Source organism: Gobio gobio (assembly GCF_949357685.1).
Source record: "Gobio gobio genome assembly, chromosome: 2".
Classification (NCBI taxonomy): Eukaryota; Metazoa; Chordata; class Actinopteri; order Cypriniformes; family Gobionidae; genus Gobio; species Gobio gobio.
In genome coordinates, this window is record NC_137098.1 from 72,999,572 (window position 1) to 73,016,316 (window position 16,745).

Below are 16,745 nucleotides of genomic sequence, written 5' to 3' on the forward strand. Positions count from 1 at the left end.
GTGATTTGACTCCGGGATGAAAATAACAGCGTCTCGACGACATGGCGACAAACACACTGAAACGCAGCACTTCCTTTTCTCCACGCGACGTCCTCTTCTTCTCCACGTGGGACAGCAACAAGACCACGCCCCCTTTTTTCGCGTTTTCTTGTGGGCGGAGGTTAGTCTGTTCTACTGCTCTACTGACGTCATTAAAGCAGGAAATACCAGGATGTAGTCCTAACCAGCCGTTCGCTGTAGGCTTTGAAAGGGAACTTCTGTTAAATAAAATATCTCGCTTGGCATTGAACTTTGAGCTTTATCATTTTACAGGTATTATTTATGCTCTAGCAGCAACATTACACACTAACTAAAGTTTGAACAATGGGATCACGAAGAACAGGACCTTTAATATTTATGCAATAATTATGATCCATTTTTTCCCACTGAATATAATAGAACATATATATAATATATGTATATATATATATATATTATATATATAATATATATATATATATAATTTTTTTTTTATAATTTTTTTTTATTAATGCTGTATTTCAGGTTATCATGCAATATCATATTTAACCACTAGATGGATTTACAGCTCTCTGCAGAAAGGCTTGTGAATTCTAGTTGTTTTTGCACATATTTGCCTATTTTTTTTTCAGGTTGTGGATTTTAATATATAATAAGAGATTCTCAAAGACTATTTTTGTCAAGTTTTGTGTTTGTTTGGTTGGTTTAAATGGTCATTTGAAGTGCCAGTTTTACGTTATAATACAGTCAAACCTGAACTTTGCATTAGAAAGAGAACAAATGGAAAGCATTTTATTACCAATTTTTTTAATTTTAACTTAATAAAAATGCAATTCTTTCAGTCATAACATTTTTTTATTAACCTTTTATAATAAACATTTTCATTAAAATAATTGTTTGTACAATTCAATGAACAGTAACTCTTTTTACTTCACATATTCTCACATTTCTCTGTTACAGTTTCACCAGTCTCATATTTCCCTGTGTGTGTGTGTGTGTGTGTGTGTGTGTGTGTGTGTGTGTGTGTGTGTGTGTGTGTGTGTGTGTGTGTGTGTGTGTGTGTGTGTCTGTGTGTGTGTGTGTGTGTGTGTGTGTGTGTGTGTGTGTGTGTCTGTGTGTGTGTGTGTGTGTGTGTGTGTGTGTGTGTGTGTGTGTGTGTGTGTGTGTGTGTGTGTGTGTGTGTGTGTGTGTGTGTGTGTGTGTGTGTGTGAGTGTGTCTATTTTGCAACCTTGATGGCTTACAGGCTCATGCTTTCATTGCTGTGCACTTTATTTATTACATTGATGAATAATTGCTTTTATTTCACACTTTTCACAAAATTAGCTTTTGCAATGACACACTTGAATTTGTCTGTTTTGCACTCTTGATGTTTTAGAGATCTTCACTGTTGAGTCTTGTTTTCTGCATCCTGGCTGATTTGTAGATTGTATGCACAAAAAAACTAATTTTCATATTTTTGCCAATTTCCCATTCATTTCCTATTGGGGTCATTTTTGACCCTGAGTGTGACTATATGACCACTTAGACTTTTCAAATCCTGTCCCTGATTTCTTTAGATGTTCATATACCAAGTACCAATAAAGTCACCAAGTTTCGGACCATTCCGATGAAGCTACGATTTGTTACATTTTTTATTTTGAAAAATTCGGGTCAGAAATGACGAAGAGCCCCAGAGGGTTAAAGTGTTATTCTCAGTTTTTCAGTAAAGGGAAAGATGTTGTTAGTTTATGTGAGTGTTATGTGCAGTTATGTTGGACATTTAGAGGAGTTTCTGTAATTGTGGTTGCCATTATGCAGAAGAGTGCCTGTGTTTAGCCTGTGGCACTCATACACTCATTTACTGGATGGACTTCCTGTTCTCAATTAAGTTATTTTTGAATTTTGTTTCTAAAAATATACTCTTTTTTATATTTAATAGTTTTCCACTTACACTTGTAGAGCAAGTAGTTAATTTAATGAGGTAAATTAAATCAATAATGTGTTCACCTAACATAATAGACTTTTATAAATGTAACATAACATTATTAAGTAAACTGTTCAAATGTGAATAAAAAATTCAAATGGTTTGTATTTACTTAAAGACATTGTGTCAGCTTTACTTGACTTTCTTTTGTTCATATAACTATTATTTATATGTTATTTGTAAAAATGACTCAATATAGTAGTGTGGAACCACTTAAGTAAATTCAACAAATAATTCAGCAATTGTGGGTTTTCATAATAACAGATAATCTCTTGAGAATGAAGTTGTGGGTTGTATTTGTGGGGCTAAAAATAAAAGAGCTTAATTCAGTCCAAAAACAATTGGTTATATTACAATCACAAAATTAATTGGCTATTGTTCCTTCAACAAAACCACAAAAACAACATGTTTCATCAACATCAGAGTATTCAGAAATAAAAGAGTTAACAGGATAGATCTTATGAAGGATTTTATAATGAATTTCCTTGACTTTGTTTGATACACAAAATGTACTTGGCAAAAGCCAGGCTTGGGGAAAGCTATGGACAAAACCCAGTTTCCACCAGAGAAGGCATTGCTGGTGGACGTTAGATGAGGAAATGGCTAACTCGCCAGGCAAAGAGTTACATGTTAATAGCAAAGACAGACCAGCAGAAGTTTGTTGAAGATATTATTTGGAATGAAAAACCCACAATAATGAATTTGGGGGGTTCGTAAGGCATCTGTTCAGCTTTAAATGTGTTTATAGTGTCTGCAAAGTCCACAAAGTTTCATATATAATTCTTTGAAAATGACCATAATATCATGAAACATAACAAAAAGGATATAAAGTTGAATTCTTTGTAAATGTCCATAGTTCTTATTGCTGTGCGGTTTGAGAGTTTTAAAACCAATCTTCATGTCCGCCTTGAACTGGTGATGGTGGGAATCCTGTCAGACCATTTACACTTGTGTGTGTGTGTAGATTTAATATTAAAACATGACTCTTTTCTATATCCTTTTTGTCGTAATAAAAAATAGCATCTCTTTTCTCTATGTTAATTTTGGTTCCACTTAGCATATTAAATAAATATTCAAAAGAATTTAACACATCAAAAAAAAGATGCAAAATAGTTTGAGTGTCCGTTTTACAAAAAGCACAACATTCAGAAAGATCGTTTTTATATCTTTTTGGTTTGTTGGATAAACTGTATGTATAACTGTAAAGTATATTTCATTAACTTCATTATTAACACAGTACTTGTTATTATAAGTCCAACTCAATCCCCAATGAATAGCCTATTCTCAGAATGATCATTCCTAAAGCGTTTATTTGGAAATGTTGCAGGGCAATGAATCAAACGTCTGAGAAATGTGTTAATGCAGTTCTTTAATATAAACACCTTTCGACAAGATCTGTGTTTTAAAGGAGATCTATTTTCTGAGGAGAAAATCAGTGGCGTTCGTTCCGTGACGTCATGCGTCGGGGACGGAAGTGCTGCTGTGACGTCATCAGCAGGTTCCTGTCAGCCGAGCAGAGCAGCAGCAGCGCTTCAGATATCATCGCGTTATTGTCGTTTAATGATCATATCTGGATCATATCTGGATCAGCGCGAGCGGTGTGAGACACGAGCATCTGCGGCGGCGGGAGGTGAGGCGACCCGCGGTCATATCAGACACACATAATCATCATGATTACTGAAGACAGAGTTATTCGTGTTTATCAGTCGATACGGTATCAAACATGTCCCAATACTGCAGGGATTGCCACTTACAAATAAGCAAACATACTTTTATCAAATTAAAATGTCTTTAATTGATTAGTAAAATGATAAATACGCGAATACAAATAGTCCCGTAAGTGTCTACATATCTGATATATTCGGTGTGCATGTGTATTGGGTCTCCATCGCTCATCTATAATTACTAATATATGAAATATGTATTAATATATATTCATGTGTGCACATAATGGTCAGTTTCTGTGGGGTATATTCCTGGTCCTCATCCGCTGCTGTTTGTGAATATAGTGTGATTGACAGCTCATTCTGTGACTGAGGCAGGATGACGTCACCAGGCGGTCAGGGGGGCGGAGCTCTGTCGACGAGGGGCGGAGCCGCGACTAAGAGGATGAAGTGGGCCGTAGAGCTGAGCCTGGGCAACAGCAGGTGCGTCATCATCTGACACGCAGTTAAACAACCGCACAGCAACACCCTGGCAACCGCATTGCAACACCTTGACAACCGCACAGCAACACACTGGCAACCGCATTGCAACACATTGACAACCGCACAGCAACACACTGGCAACCGCATTGCAACACCTTGACAACCGCATAGCAACACACTGGCAACCGCATTGCAACACCTTGACAACCGCATAGCAACACACTGGCAACCGCATTGCAACACCTTGACAACCGCATAGCAACACACTGGCAACCGCATTGCAACACCTTGACAACCGCATAGCAACACACTGGCAACCACATAGCAACACCTTGACAACTGCAAAGCAACACCCTGGCAACCACATAGCAACACATTGACAACCGCATAGCAACACACTGGCAACCACATAGCAACACCTTGACAACCGCATAGCAACACACTGGCAACCGCATTGCAACACCTTGACAACCGCATAGCAACACACTGGCAACCACATAGCAACACCTTGACAACTGCAAAGCAACACCCTGGCAACCACATAGCAACACATTGACAACCGCATAGCAACACACTGGCAACCACATAGCAACACCTTGACAACCGCACAGCAACACACTGGCAACCACATAGCAACACCTTGACAACCGCACAGCAACACACTGGTAACCACATAGCAACACCTTGACAACCGCATAGCAACACACTGGCAACCACATAGCAACACCTTGACAACCGCACAGCAACACACTGGTAACCACATAGCAACACCTTGACAACCGCATAGCAACACACTGGCAACCACATAGCAACACCTTGACAACCGCATAGCAACACACTGGCAACCGCATTGCAACACCTTGACAACCGCATAGCAACACACTGGCAACCACATAGCAACACCTTGACAACCGCATAGCAACACACTGGCAACCACATAGCAACACCTTGACAACCGCATAGCAACACCCTGGCAACCACATAGGCAACCGCATAGCAACACCCTGGTAACCACATAGCAACACCCTGGCAACCGCGTAGAAACACCTTGGCAACCGTGCACATCACCCAGGTCTGAGTCCTGAAGCTCTGTGTGTGTGCAGGAGCCGTAATGACCGTCAGAGTAAAGATGGAGACGTCATGTATCCTGTGGGATACTCAGATAAACCCGTCCCAGACACCAGCGTACAGGAGGCGGACCGCAACCTGGTGGAGAAGGTCAGTCTGTCCATCCATCTGTCCGTCCATTCATCTGTCCATCAGTCCATCCATCCATCTGTCCATCCATCCATCTATCCATCCATCTGTCCATCCATCTGTCCATCCATCTGTCCATCCATTCATCCATTGTCCATTAGGGATGGGCGATATCTTATCGTTTGCGATATTCCGGTAAAAATTCTCCCCACGATAAGAATTTGTCTTCCGGCGATAATAACGATAAAGCCTGATGGCGCGACCCATCCGCACAGTGCCGTCGCTGGCCGTGTTGATGCCCTCTAAGCCTTTTTACTCTATGATGGCCGCGGTGGCTGCGTCCGTCACTCTGTACAGCTGAACAGGGGTTGGAGAGAGATTTGTCCTGTGGTGCCCCCGTAGCACTCGGTGCCCTAAGAGCGGCGGCACTGAATCCGCATCTCACGTGCAGAGCGAAAACAACTATGGCGGAAGCAAAGCTAAACGAGGGGCACCTGAGGGCAATCTGAACCATACAGATGTATTTTCACTCGCTGAGCACGTGGACTGAGCGCTTAAGAGATTCGCTCTGTCTCAATCGATCGGTAAAGCACACTATTTATGTTCATCTCAATGAATGCGCAGTGCATTTGACGCACATTAAACACTAGTGTGAGGCGCGCGACTGAGAGCGCTCAGTGTTTCACACACACTCAAAGAGAGAGCGAGAGAGTCTTACACAACACAGAATTGACGTGCTACATGTAAACAATATCCTTTTGTTGTATTTTCCTGTAAAATAATGGCGTTTATTTCGAATTATTCAGCCTTTCGTGAACAAGAAGAGACGAATGCACAAACGGGAATCTCATTGGCTGGCGTGCACCTATTACTGTGCCTGTTTTGATTTCAGCAAATCAGTTTGAATGAGCGCTGACAACGTGATTAATATTCATGAACCCAGAAGCTCATTAATCCTTAGTGCAGTTTATTTTTATTAGTAGAAGAATTCATGGTTTTATTATCTTATCAACTCAAATTACTGAAGTTCTATCATTAAATCATTATTTGCAACTTTTTTGTAATCTGAAGACATGGTTGGGATAATTACTTTTGCTGTTTCTGCTATTTTTACCACTGTTTGCACCATGAGTGTATGAATAAATACAGCATCGGTTTACATTTAAAACTTGTCATTGATTTGAATTATTATTGTTTGTATTGTGTGATGTTTTTCAGCACAGTTGCACTATTTAAACATTACCTGCACTTTTACAGAAGACAATTATATCTGCAACTTTTCCATTTCTGAAAAGGCTGGTGTGGAATTTTACATAAAAAAAATAAATGTATATATATTATGTATTATAGGAGCCTATTTGATGGCAGGTACGTTTTACTTAAGATCATTGTTTGTTTTTCTGAGTCCTCACTTGTATCCAAAAACATGGGGAATGATACTACATTTATCGCCATTGATATCGTTATCGCAATAAATACTAGAAAATATCGGGATACATTTTTAAGTCCATATCGCCCATCCCTAGTGTCCATCCATCCATCCATCCATCCATTCATTCGTCCATCATCCATTCATTTTGAACCTAAATACTGTATTAATTTTAATTAATTTCAAATATTTGTGTAATTGTTTAAGTTCAGAGGTAGATATTGTCTAGTGTCTGGAAATCCTCTCAGACTGCAGATTATTATAGGATAAATGTTACTGAAAGACACTACAGTAGATGTATTTAATGTAAAACCGATGTTGTGTGTGTGTGTGTGTGTGTGTGTGTGTGTGTGTGTGTGTGTGTGTGTGTGTGTGTGTGTGTGTGTGTGTGTGTGTGTGTGTGTAGAGATGCTGGGACGTGGCTCTGGGGCCGCTGAAGCAGATTCCCATGAACCTCTTCATCATGTACATGTCTGGAAACACCATCTCCATATTCCCCATCATGATGGTGTGTATGATGGCGTGGCGGCCCATCCAGGCGCTCATGTCCATGTCAGCCAGTGAGTATCCTGCGCTCGCCACACGCCTCTGGTCATAATGAATCGCTCGTGCTCATGCGTGTGTGTGTGTGTGTCTGAAGCGTTCAAGCTGCTGGAGAGCTCCAGTCAGCAGTGGCTGCAGGGATTGGTCTATCTCGTGGGAAACCTGCTCGGCTCCGCCCTCGCCATCTACAAGTGTCAATCAATGGGGCTCCTCCCCACACACTCCTCTGATTGGCTGGCCTTCATAGAGCCGCCTCAGGTGCTGAATAATTCATGAGGTGGGCGTGTCAGATTCAAAGACATGTGCTTGCTGACCTGTGTTTGTTTTCTCCACAGAGACTGGAGATCATGGGCGGAGGACTGGTCATGTGACACACACACACACACACACACACACACACACACACGCTGCATATTTAACATTAACTCTTGTAACCGCACATGCTGATGATGAGTTCTACTGATTTGTGTTCAATCTTTCACTTTAATAAAGTATGTTTAACGTTTAATGACAATATGAACAGCTTTTACTTGACTTTTGATTTTGTTGAGTTTTGCATGAATTCTTCATCATTGATGTTTATTATATAACACACACATCTGGCTCATATTTCACCATAAATGCAAACAGATATTAATTATGTTTAAGCTTAAAGCTAAAGACTATTAATATTAATAAATATATATTAAAGACTATATTACATATAAAAGTAAAGAAATATATACTGTTTTAATTGTTTGAATTACTCGTCACTGGTGTTTATATGATGCAAAATAAGATATTCAAATGTATTTTAATAATCAAAAACTATTATAAGAGTATATAAAGAAAGATATTATATTTATATATATACATTAATTTTAATTATATAAGAATAAAGATATTTTAAAGATATATATACATTTTTATCTTAAATATAGGACTACATAAAGATATTTTAAAGATGCTGTACTGTATATATAAATGTATTTTAATCATCTAAAATATAAGAATAAAGATATTTTAAATATATAAAATATTTATTTTAATCATCTAAAACAAAAATATATCAAGACATTGAGATGTGTATATATATATATATATATTTATTTTAATATTCTAAGATATAGGAATATGTAAAGATTATATATATATAGTGAATTATTATTATCATAATTGTTTAGGTGAGGTTCATATCTGAGTCATATTTCACCCCAAATGCAAAGGTATGAACAATACATGAAAATGTATTATAACATTTTAGCTTAAAAGAAGGGTGTGTAAAGATATTTAAAGAGATATTATACACGTATAGTTTATATTAAAGTGTGAATTATTTGATATTTTGGGGAAAACAAGAGTTTGTTATGAAAAGCAGATGACAATGAAGGAAATGATGTTATGAAAGTTACAGACGTGCTCAAGTGTTGCTCGAGGCTTTGACTCATTCTGGTGTGTGTGTGTGTGTGTGTGTGTGTGTGTGTGTGTGTGTGTGTGTGTAGTCGACTTTCTCTGGATGTTGTCAGAGATCGATGATGCTTTGCGTGTTTCCTGCTCTCACACTGGATGTTCTCGTTCAGCCGCGTCTCAGGCGTTCCTCTGGTGTGTGTGTGTGTGTGTGTGTGTGTGTGTGTGTGTGTGTGTGTGTGTGTGTGTGTGTGTGTGTGTGGTGTTTATTGATGAGTATCTGTCGTGTGTGTGAGTGTTTTGAAGGCTCTCCGCCCTGACAACAATGAGCGTCGACCCGACCGACGGGTTTCTCCAGAGAAAGCGCTTCAGAAACACATCAGTTCAGTGACCTTTAACCCACAGATCATATTTACATCATTCATAAGTGCCTTTAATGATGACGTGTCCGTGTCAAGCGTGTTCCTAAAACAGATCACAAACACTGGAGGGGAGATAGACCATCTGTTCTAGAGATAAAGTGTGTTTATGAATACAAACTACAACTGAACTCATAAAACGATCCCATGACGTGTAGTTTTCTTCATCATGTGTCAATCAAAGGAGATTTCTGGCAGTTGGAAGACAAAACATTTTAGCTCGTAATATTCACTCTTTCTCTTCAACGGGCCAAACATATCAATGACTTAATAACTCGTCATCTTTATCTTTGAACTAAGTGAAGTGTGAGAGATATATTTGCTATAATTTATATTAATTTCTCCGTTTTTCTGTCAATAGTAGTGTTGTTGTGCGCGTGGTTGAGTGGGCGGGGTCACGATGAGTGATATGTTTAATGGGCGGGGCCACGTCGAGTAAACGTGTGTGTTTAGGGGGCGGGGTCGGTTAAGCGTGTATCTTCTCCAGTTTCGGTTAAATTTAGTAAGTTGTGTGTGTGCGCTGACCGTTCCCGGAGGCCGCTCGCGTTCTGGGGTTATTTTACATCGGTAGATGGGGTTGGGTTGGTTTCACAAAGCCTACTTGAAGTGTAGTTTTTAGCGTCACCGCCATCTGAACGTTTATTTGGGACGTTTGTGCCCGCTACTATATTTGCCAGTGGTGTGGGTGTTTTAGTGTCCGCGATTATGCTGAAGAGTAGAGGACAAACTCCGCATCCGTTCGTTCATGAGGTGCCTCTGACCGCAGCTCAGCGGATCCAGGTAAGACATTCCCCCGCGCTCGTGCACAGGGAACCCGCGAGCCATGTGTCCGCGCGCTCGGCTGTGACGCGCACGCGCTCGGGTTGACGTTTGTGCGAAAGTTAAACAGCTTCGAGCGAATCTGTACGAAAATCACCATGGTGACCGAACTTTGCTACAATAGTGGCTGTCGCTGTTAAAAAGTTCGGCGATTTGTCGAAAGAGTAAAGATGCTGTAGCGATTTTTCTTTTAATAGTGACCAGTGAACTAGATTTGGGTTTCAAATGACCGCTAAATATGACCCAACCTTTTTCTAAAGGCTGCCATACATAATAAAGTACACTTACTATCACAGGAAGTATGTTCAGGGGAGATATACACAATGTTTATTGTTATCCAACAAAATGACATGCAGATTTGTTGTTATATCATATTGTTAAATCAGATTGATGTCACAAAACGGAGTTTATTTTGATTGTATTAAAGTAAGAGCTTATGTTTTTGATATTTGACATAATCATATGTTAACTGCATCATGTATTGTTTGGTTGTGTTGTGATGTAACCTAGCAGCAACCAAACTGTAGCATTGTAATCTATAATGTGTTCATTTAGTAACTATAGGGTTAGGGTTAGTTAACTTTGGCAGAATTAGTCTATGTATGGCATGTTTTATGCGCGGCACATCCAGTATTTCCTTCTGATTATGGCTTCCAGTTGTAGTCATCAAATCACTTTATTTTATTTGTCACTCTACATATGCACAAGTGCACAAGTGCAGTCATGCTTATGAAAGCATCTTATTGTACAATCAGCTTTTCATAATCGCCAAATAAAGTCCAGGGTTCATTAGCATTAAGGACAAGCTAGCTGTACATCCGCTTATTGTACGACTTGCCAAATAAATGGACTTAAAATAATGATTTGAGTTTACAGAGAAAACAACAAATTAACCCATTCTAAACTGGTTAAACTAAATATTATCATTTTAAATTATTACAAGGGATTTAAGGAAATAAAGTACTGTAGTTAAAGGGGCTCTATGTAAGTTTTTGGCTCTACTAAAGCATAAAAATACCATATGTTTGCAGATATTTAAGAAACATGCTAAGTTAACATACTTGTTTATCTGAAAAACAGTGCTATAGTCCGTTATTCTCCTTCAGAACTTCTTTGTTTTGGTCTGTGTGACACGCCCACTGTCGGTTTATCCAATTGTATTTCGGCAACCTGTTGCCAGTTGGCGGTAGGGCTGTGCGATATTGAAGAAAAATGCGAAATCCTTGTTAAATAATGCGATATGCGATACGATATTGCTAAAGTGTATTTTAAAAACTGAGAATGGGACCATTTATGTGTTTCACATCGGTTCTGGGAAAAGAAAACATTGACAGTTCAAGAGTGTAACAAGACACGGGGAAAAAATGGCTTGTGCGCACGTTTCGGTGTGTGTGTGTGTGTGTGTCAGACAGCACGAGACTGCAAAGAGTTGTTTTTCGCAATTTATTGTGTTTAATAACTCTTTTTAATGTCAGGCAAGTCACATGAGTAACAGTCATGAGCTCAGTCTATTCTCTGCTATGCGTTAGTTGAGCGTGTTGAAAAAAGGCGTTTTTATCAGGAAAGTTGAACTTTTTTCACCTTGAAAAGACGCGGAAAAGTTGCAGAAAAAGACGTTGGCGTTTAAAAAAGTGCTCTTGACTTTTATAAAGCGCGGTTTACTCCAGAGGATTGTAATGTAAAACAGAGGCTGGCAGCTTCAGAAAAGACCATCGCCAGGTACATCCATAATCAAAACCTCCCCACAGAGCTTAAATCACATGAGCTAATGTGTGTTAACATGACGTTTTGAAGAAGTCACTAAACTGGTCAGGAAACAAAGGTGCTTTATTTAGTTGGCCTATACTGCACACACACACACACACACACACACACACACACACACACACACACACACACACACACACACACACACACACACACACACACACACACACACACACACACACACACACACTCTAGGTAGTTAGGGTGGTTAGAGGACATGCTCCCCTGAGTAAATGTTGATTTCTGATCTACATATGAGCATTTGAAGACGTTTGAAGGCCTAAACAATCATGAGAAATATCTTTTAAACTCAAGTCAGTGTGCCGTAGATTATCTGTCAATCTGTCATCACTCTTTCTCTCACTCTCCTGATCTCGCCCTCTCTTCCCCTCCTAAAGCGGTCAACAAAACATAGGGTCAATTTATATTTAGAATATTTTTATATATTTCTAAGACGAGTTCATTTACTGAAGGCTATGAACGCTAGTTAAATATATATATTTAATTAATTCACAATATGTACACTTTCATTATTAATCACATGCATTATATGAAGAAAACTGATCTGTTGATGTTTCTTGTCCTCTCTCATTGACAGCTGCTAATTATTACATTAAATCATGTAAATTATATACGTATTTCTGCCTATTTTAAATAAAAAATGGTGAAATTAGACAACGGTTTATTGGTTTGCCTGATTATTTTTGTCTGTAGTTCAACTTTTCATCCTAAAGCAGCTGCCACATATGAAATGTTTAGTTTAGCTTCATCTTCTCTCGCACTTTATGAGTGTTTACTGAAGCTCACGCTCAGCAGCTTCTGTGAACATAAAGCCCGCCTACTCCGCTCATAACTCCGCTCTGATTGGCCATCTTCAATAGGACAGACACAGGCAGCTCAGATGAGGAGATCTGGAGCTGGGCATTAAAGTAACACTATATTATCAGGATATTAATTCACAATATTTACAGCCTACACATGGGAAAATACTGAGGTCCGGATTCAAAGCATTACTTAAAAGAGCACTTGTTTATTACAAAAACTGACTTAACCCATTTAAGCCCACCGGCAACTATAGTGGCCGCAGTGTATAGCTGTCATTTTCCTTCTGTAAGTATTTTTCTAGATATTATCCATGTTTTTAATCTGAATGACACACAAAATAACAACCAAATAAAGGATTTCAAGAGAAAACAAAAGGTATTAACTTCCTTCCTGTCACATGAGTCCTACTTCCAGGAAGCATAGCGAAGGCAAACCCTCCCAGAGAAAGGGTATTAATAAGTATTTTTTGTTGACATATATATATATATATATATCTACATAATCATGAAGGTCTCTAGAATCATCCAAACCAAACAAATCTTACAACAGATCTATAGTTTTTTGTACACTTAGTCAAAAGTCCAAGCGGCAGCTATAGTTGAGCACATATAATGGGGAAATGGATATACTAGATTAATAACTCAAGGTGTTTAGTGCTTTTCATAATATCCCACCTAAAACATAACTTAACCCTTTAACTGACATCTCTACTGTATGTGTTGTGTTTTCATATTCAACAGATTATTAGATAGATGCAGCTTTTTTTGAGTTTGCATCGAATGTTCTTTGACTTTTATGCACAGTAAATGTGTTTATGAATATCTGTTGAACGCAGTTATTTTGAGTTTAGATGCCAAATGTTCTCCTCCTAGTTAAATTTGACATTGAAGGGCTGCATATGACATATTAATAACTATAGTTGCCGCACATTCAAATACGATTTTCAAGAAAAGAAGAAAAAAGTGTGGCCGTTTGTGATTATTGTGAGGACTCGCCCCCTCAGGTCAATGGTAGAGTAAGTAACTAAAGTGAAGAGGCCTGGTCCACAGGAAGTGTAGAAATCACTCCGGACAGATCCTCAACCGCAGCCAATCCAAACATTCACATGTTATGCTCACAAAATGAGCCGACAATTAAATGACACGCCTTTAATGAAAACAAAGACCCGTGTTTAATGAGAATGTTCACGAAAGTGTTCAGTGAAATGAGGAAATATTTACATGTTCTCATATCCATATTCTGATCTGATGTCACGCTTAATAATCTCAAAGTTTACACGAGTCAAGTGTACTGGAGTAAACATCTCTCACACACACACATGCACGTATGCACACATTCCCTCTCTCACACACACACCCTCTCTCACACACACACACACACCCTCTCTCTCACACACACACACACACACACACACACACACACACACACACACACACACACACACACACACACACACACACACACACACACACACACACACAGAGGGTGTGTTTGAGCTGTGTGTTCTATAGGCAGTTAAAGGCTCATTATTATGGTTTATGGCTATAAACTAGGGCTGGGCGATATCGCCCAAAAAAAATTATGACAATACAAATTTCCATATCAGTTGATATCGATAATTATCACGATAAATGTCAAGTCTTTATTTCTTTAAAGTTTAGAGGCATATCTTTGCTCCTGAGTGAAAGATGTAGAACACACACAGTTAACTGTGGTTTACACATGACACACACTTCCCAAACAGGGTGAGGGAGATTAATAGAGTAGAATATTTTGAATATAAATAGAATATATGAAATAATTATCTATAGTAAAATCTAGAACTGTAATGATAACGTTTGGCTCTGCTGACTGCAAATGTAAAGTGAAGTGTTAAAGTCAATAAACTCAAAGATCTCTCTGGTCAGCACAGGGTCTCCACACTGGCTCCTGGAGGGCCACTGTCCTGCAGAGTTCAGCTCCACCCAATCAAACACACCTGGAGCAGCTCATCAGTGTCTAACTACTGATTACTCTACTGCCGTCCAAAGGCTAAGCGCAGTAACTACACATTTGGTCAAAATTGAGTTAAGACTTGAAATGGGCTTTGTGACATCTGTTCTGTCTTGTGACAAAGTTTGCTGGTTCAATTGTGTCCAGTTTTAGAGAAACGAGCGTGTCAAAATTGCAGTAACTACAAAATCCAAGCCAATACCAAGGCAAACCGCAGTAAGTGATGTTACTGTGTTCTAGCTTTGTTTCCCCGTTTTTGACACAGCAGATACTGCGGTTTCAGCCTTGTCATGATGGGGATTGTATGCGGTTTGCCCCGATCGTAACACACAGAAACAATCCCACAGCCATATGATGTTTGAACTTGCGTTAAAACGCAAATATTCAAAGACTGGTAAGGAAGATAGCAAAATAATAACTCATAGTAAGGCAACTCACAGCTTTATAATCAGTTAACATTGACTAGCCAGCCGCTAGCACATTTTGACTAACTTGTGCTGCTCTATTAAAGTAAAGATAATCTGATTTAATCACGCTGGTGTTTGTTGATTCAGACATCTCTCCGTTTCAAGCAGCTAATCCAATTGTATTGACAGGGGTTACTCCTTCAAAAGTTAGCTGGGTCTGGTAAAGTTATCTTGTTAGACAAAGTTACTCTAAAAGTTAGCGGCGCTAGTCAGCGGGTGACGACCGGACGAGCGCAGCCGGCCGACAGCAAGCACACTAGGAGAAAAAGTACACTTGCATAATGTACTGAAAGTACTCTATTTTCACACACTAATTTCGTAGGCTACTTAATATACAAAAAAAAAAAGTGCCAATCAGTTTTTTGGATTTCACAGATAGGCTAGCTAAGAATACATAATAATTATATTTTAATTATGAATTATAGCTGTAAGGGTGTAGATAGCATAAACAGGAAATGTACATGTTTAAGAATAGCTTAGAAGTTAGGCTAAAGGGAGAAGAAATACGCAAATTAACTTACTCTCTAACCTCTAATTCTAGGAAATGATGTATGGCCATATTAAAGGGATAGTTCAACCGAAAATGAAAATTCTGTATTATATAAAGTTTATTATTACTATAAACATGTATTAAGAAGCATGGAAAAAAAGTTGTATGAACACATTTAGTTGGTAGATACTGCACTTTGCCTTTGCATTAGTGTTTTAGTTGTTTAAGGTCATTCAAAGGCAGAGTGCAGTATCTGCATTTTGGGGTCAAAGATCACATCGGTGGTCATGGTTTTTATCTATAAAAAATGTTTTCCTAAGAAGGCAAAACATGAATGCATTACCACTAATCTACCCACAACATGTTTGACTGGCTGGTGTAAAAACTTTAAAGGCTTTTTTCTCAGTTTCAGTGTTTGTGTAGTTACTGCACTTAGCCTTTATAGGGCAGAACACACTAATACACTCTATACACTGATGAGCTGCTCCAGGTGTGTTTGACTGGGGTTGAGCTGAACTCTGCAGGACAGTGGCCCTCCAGGAGCCAGTTTGGACACCCTGCTGTAGATAAATGACATTGACAATATAAATACAAGAATAATCTTAACTGTGGTCAGCATTTTTTTACTCTACACTCTATATATCAATAATATAATTATATATGCTTAATTAACTGTGAAAGTAGTAAAACAATAAAAACCAAACGGGCAAAAAAAGCGTTTTAAGTTTAGAAACATTTTGAGTCCCCCCTCTCTTGCCTTACAGTGGATTAGTCCACCACACACACACACACACACACACACACACACACACACACACACACACCTCACCGACACACACACACACACACCTCACCGACACACACACACACACACACCTCACCGACACACACACACACACCTCACCGACACACTCACACACGCACACACACACACCTCACCGACACACACACACACACACACCTCACCGACACACACACACACACACCTCACCGACACACTCACACACGCACACACCTCACCGACACACACACACACACACCTCACCGACACACACACACACACACACACACACACACCTCACCGACACACTCACACACACACACACACACACACACACCTCACCGACACACACACCTCACCGACACACACACACACACACACACACCTCACACACACACACACACACACACACACACACACTGCGGTGTGCTGGGAGAGAGCACAGTTCTTCAGTAGTTGATGAACTCCAGTAAGGGCTGTCAAGTCTATTTTATTCACTTT

General features: G+C 39.2%; 2 protein-coding genes across 2 annotated transcripts in view; both read left to right on the forward strand.

Moving 5' to 3' along the window:
* Positions 1–3,446: 3,446 nt before the first annotated feature.
* emc4 (ER membrane protein complex subunit 4) lies at positions 3,447–7,814 on the forward strand. The gene is made up of 6 exons (XM_079844993.1): positions 3,447–3,612; positions 3,992–4,129; positions 5,233–5,347; positions 7,162–7,315; positions 7,396–7,556; positions 7,634–7,814. The coding sequence occupies exons 2-6, from the start codon at positions 4,026–4,028 to the stop codon at positions 7,667–7,669; spliced, it is 570 nt and encodes a 189-aa protein (XP_079701119.1). The 5' UTR covers positions 3,447–3,612; positions 3,992–4,025; the 3' UTR covers positions 7,670–7,814.
* A 1,732-nt stretch (positions 7,815–9,546) lies between these two features.
* The window catches only part of lpcat4 (lysophosphatidylcholine acyltransferase 4), a 24,787-nt gene continuing 17,588 nt past the window's right edge, over positions 9,547–16,745 (forward strand). Inside the window, exon 1 of the mRNA XM_079839331.1 lies at positions 9,547–9,883. Coding sequence (XP_079695457.1) covers positions 9,809–9,883 — 75 coding nt within the window. The 5' untranslated portion in view covers positions 9,547–9,808. The remainder of the gene's footprint in view (positions 9,884–16,745) is intronic.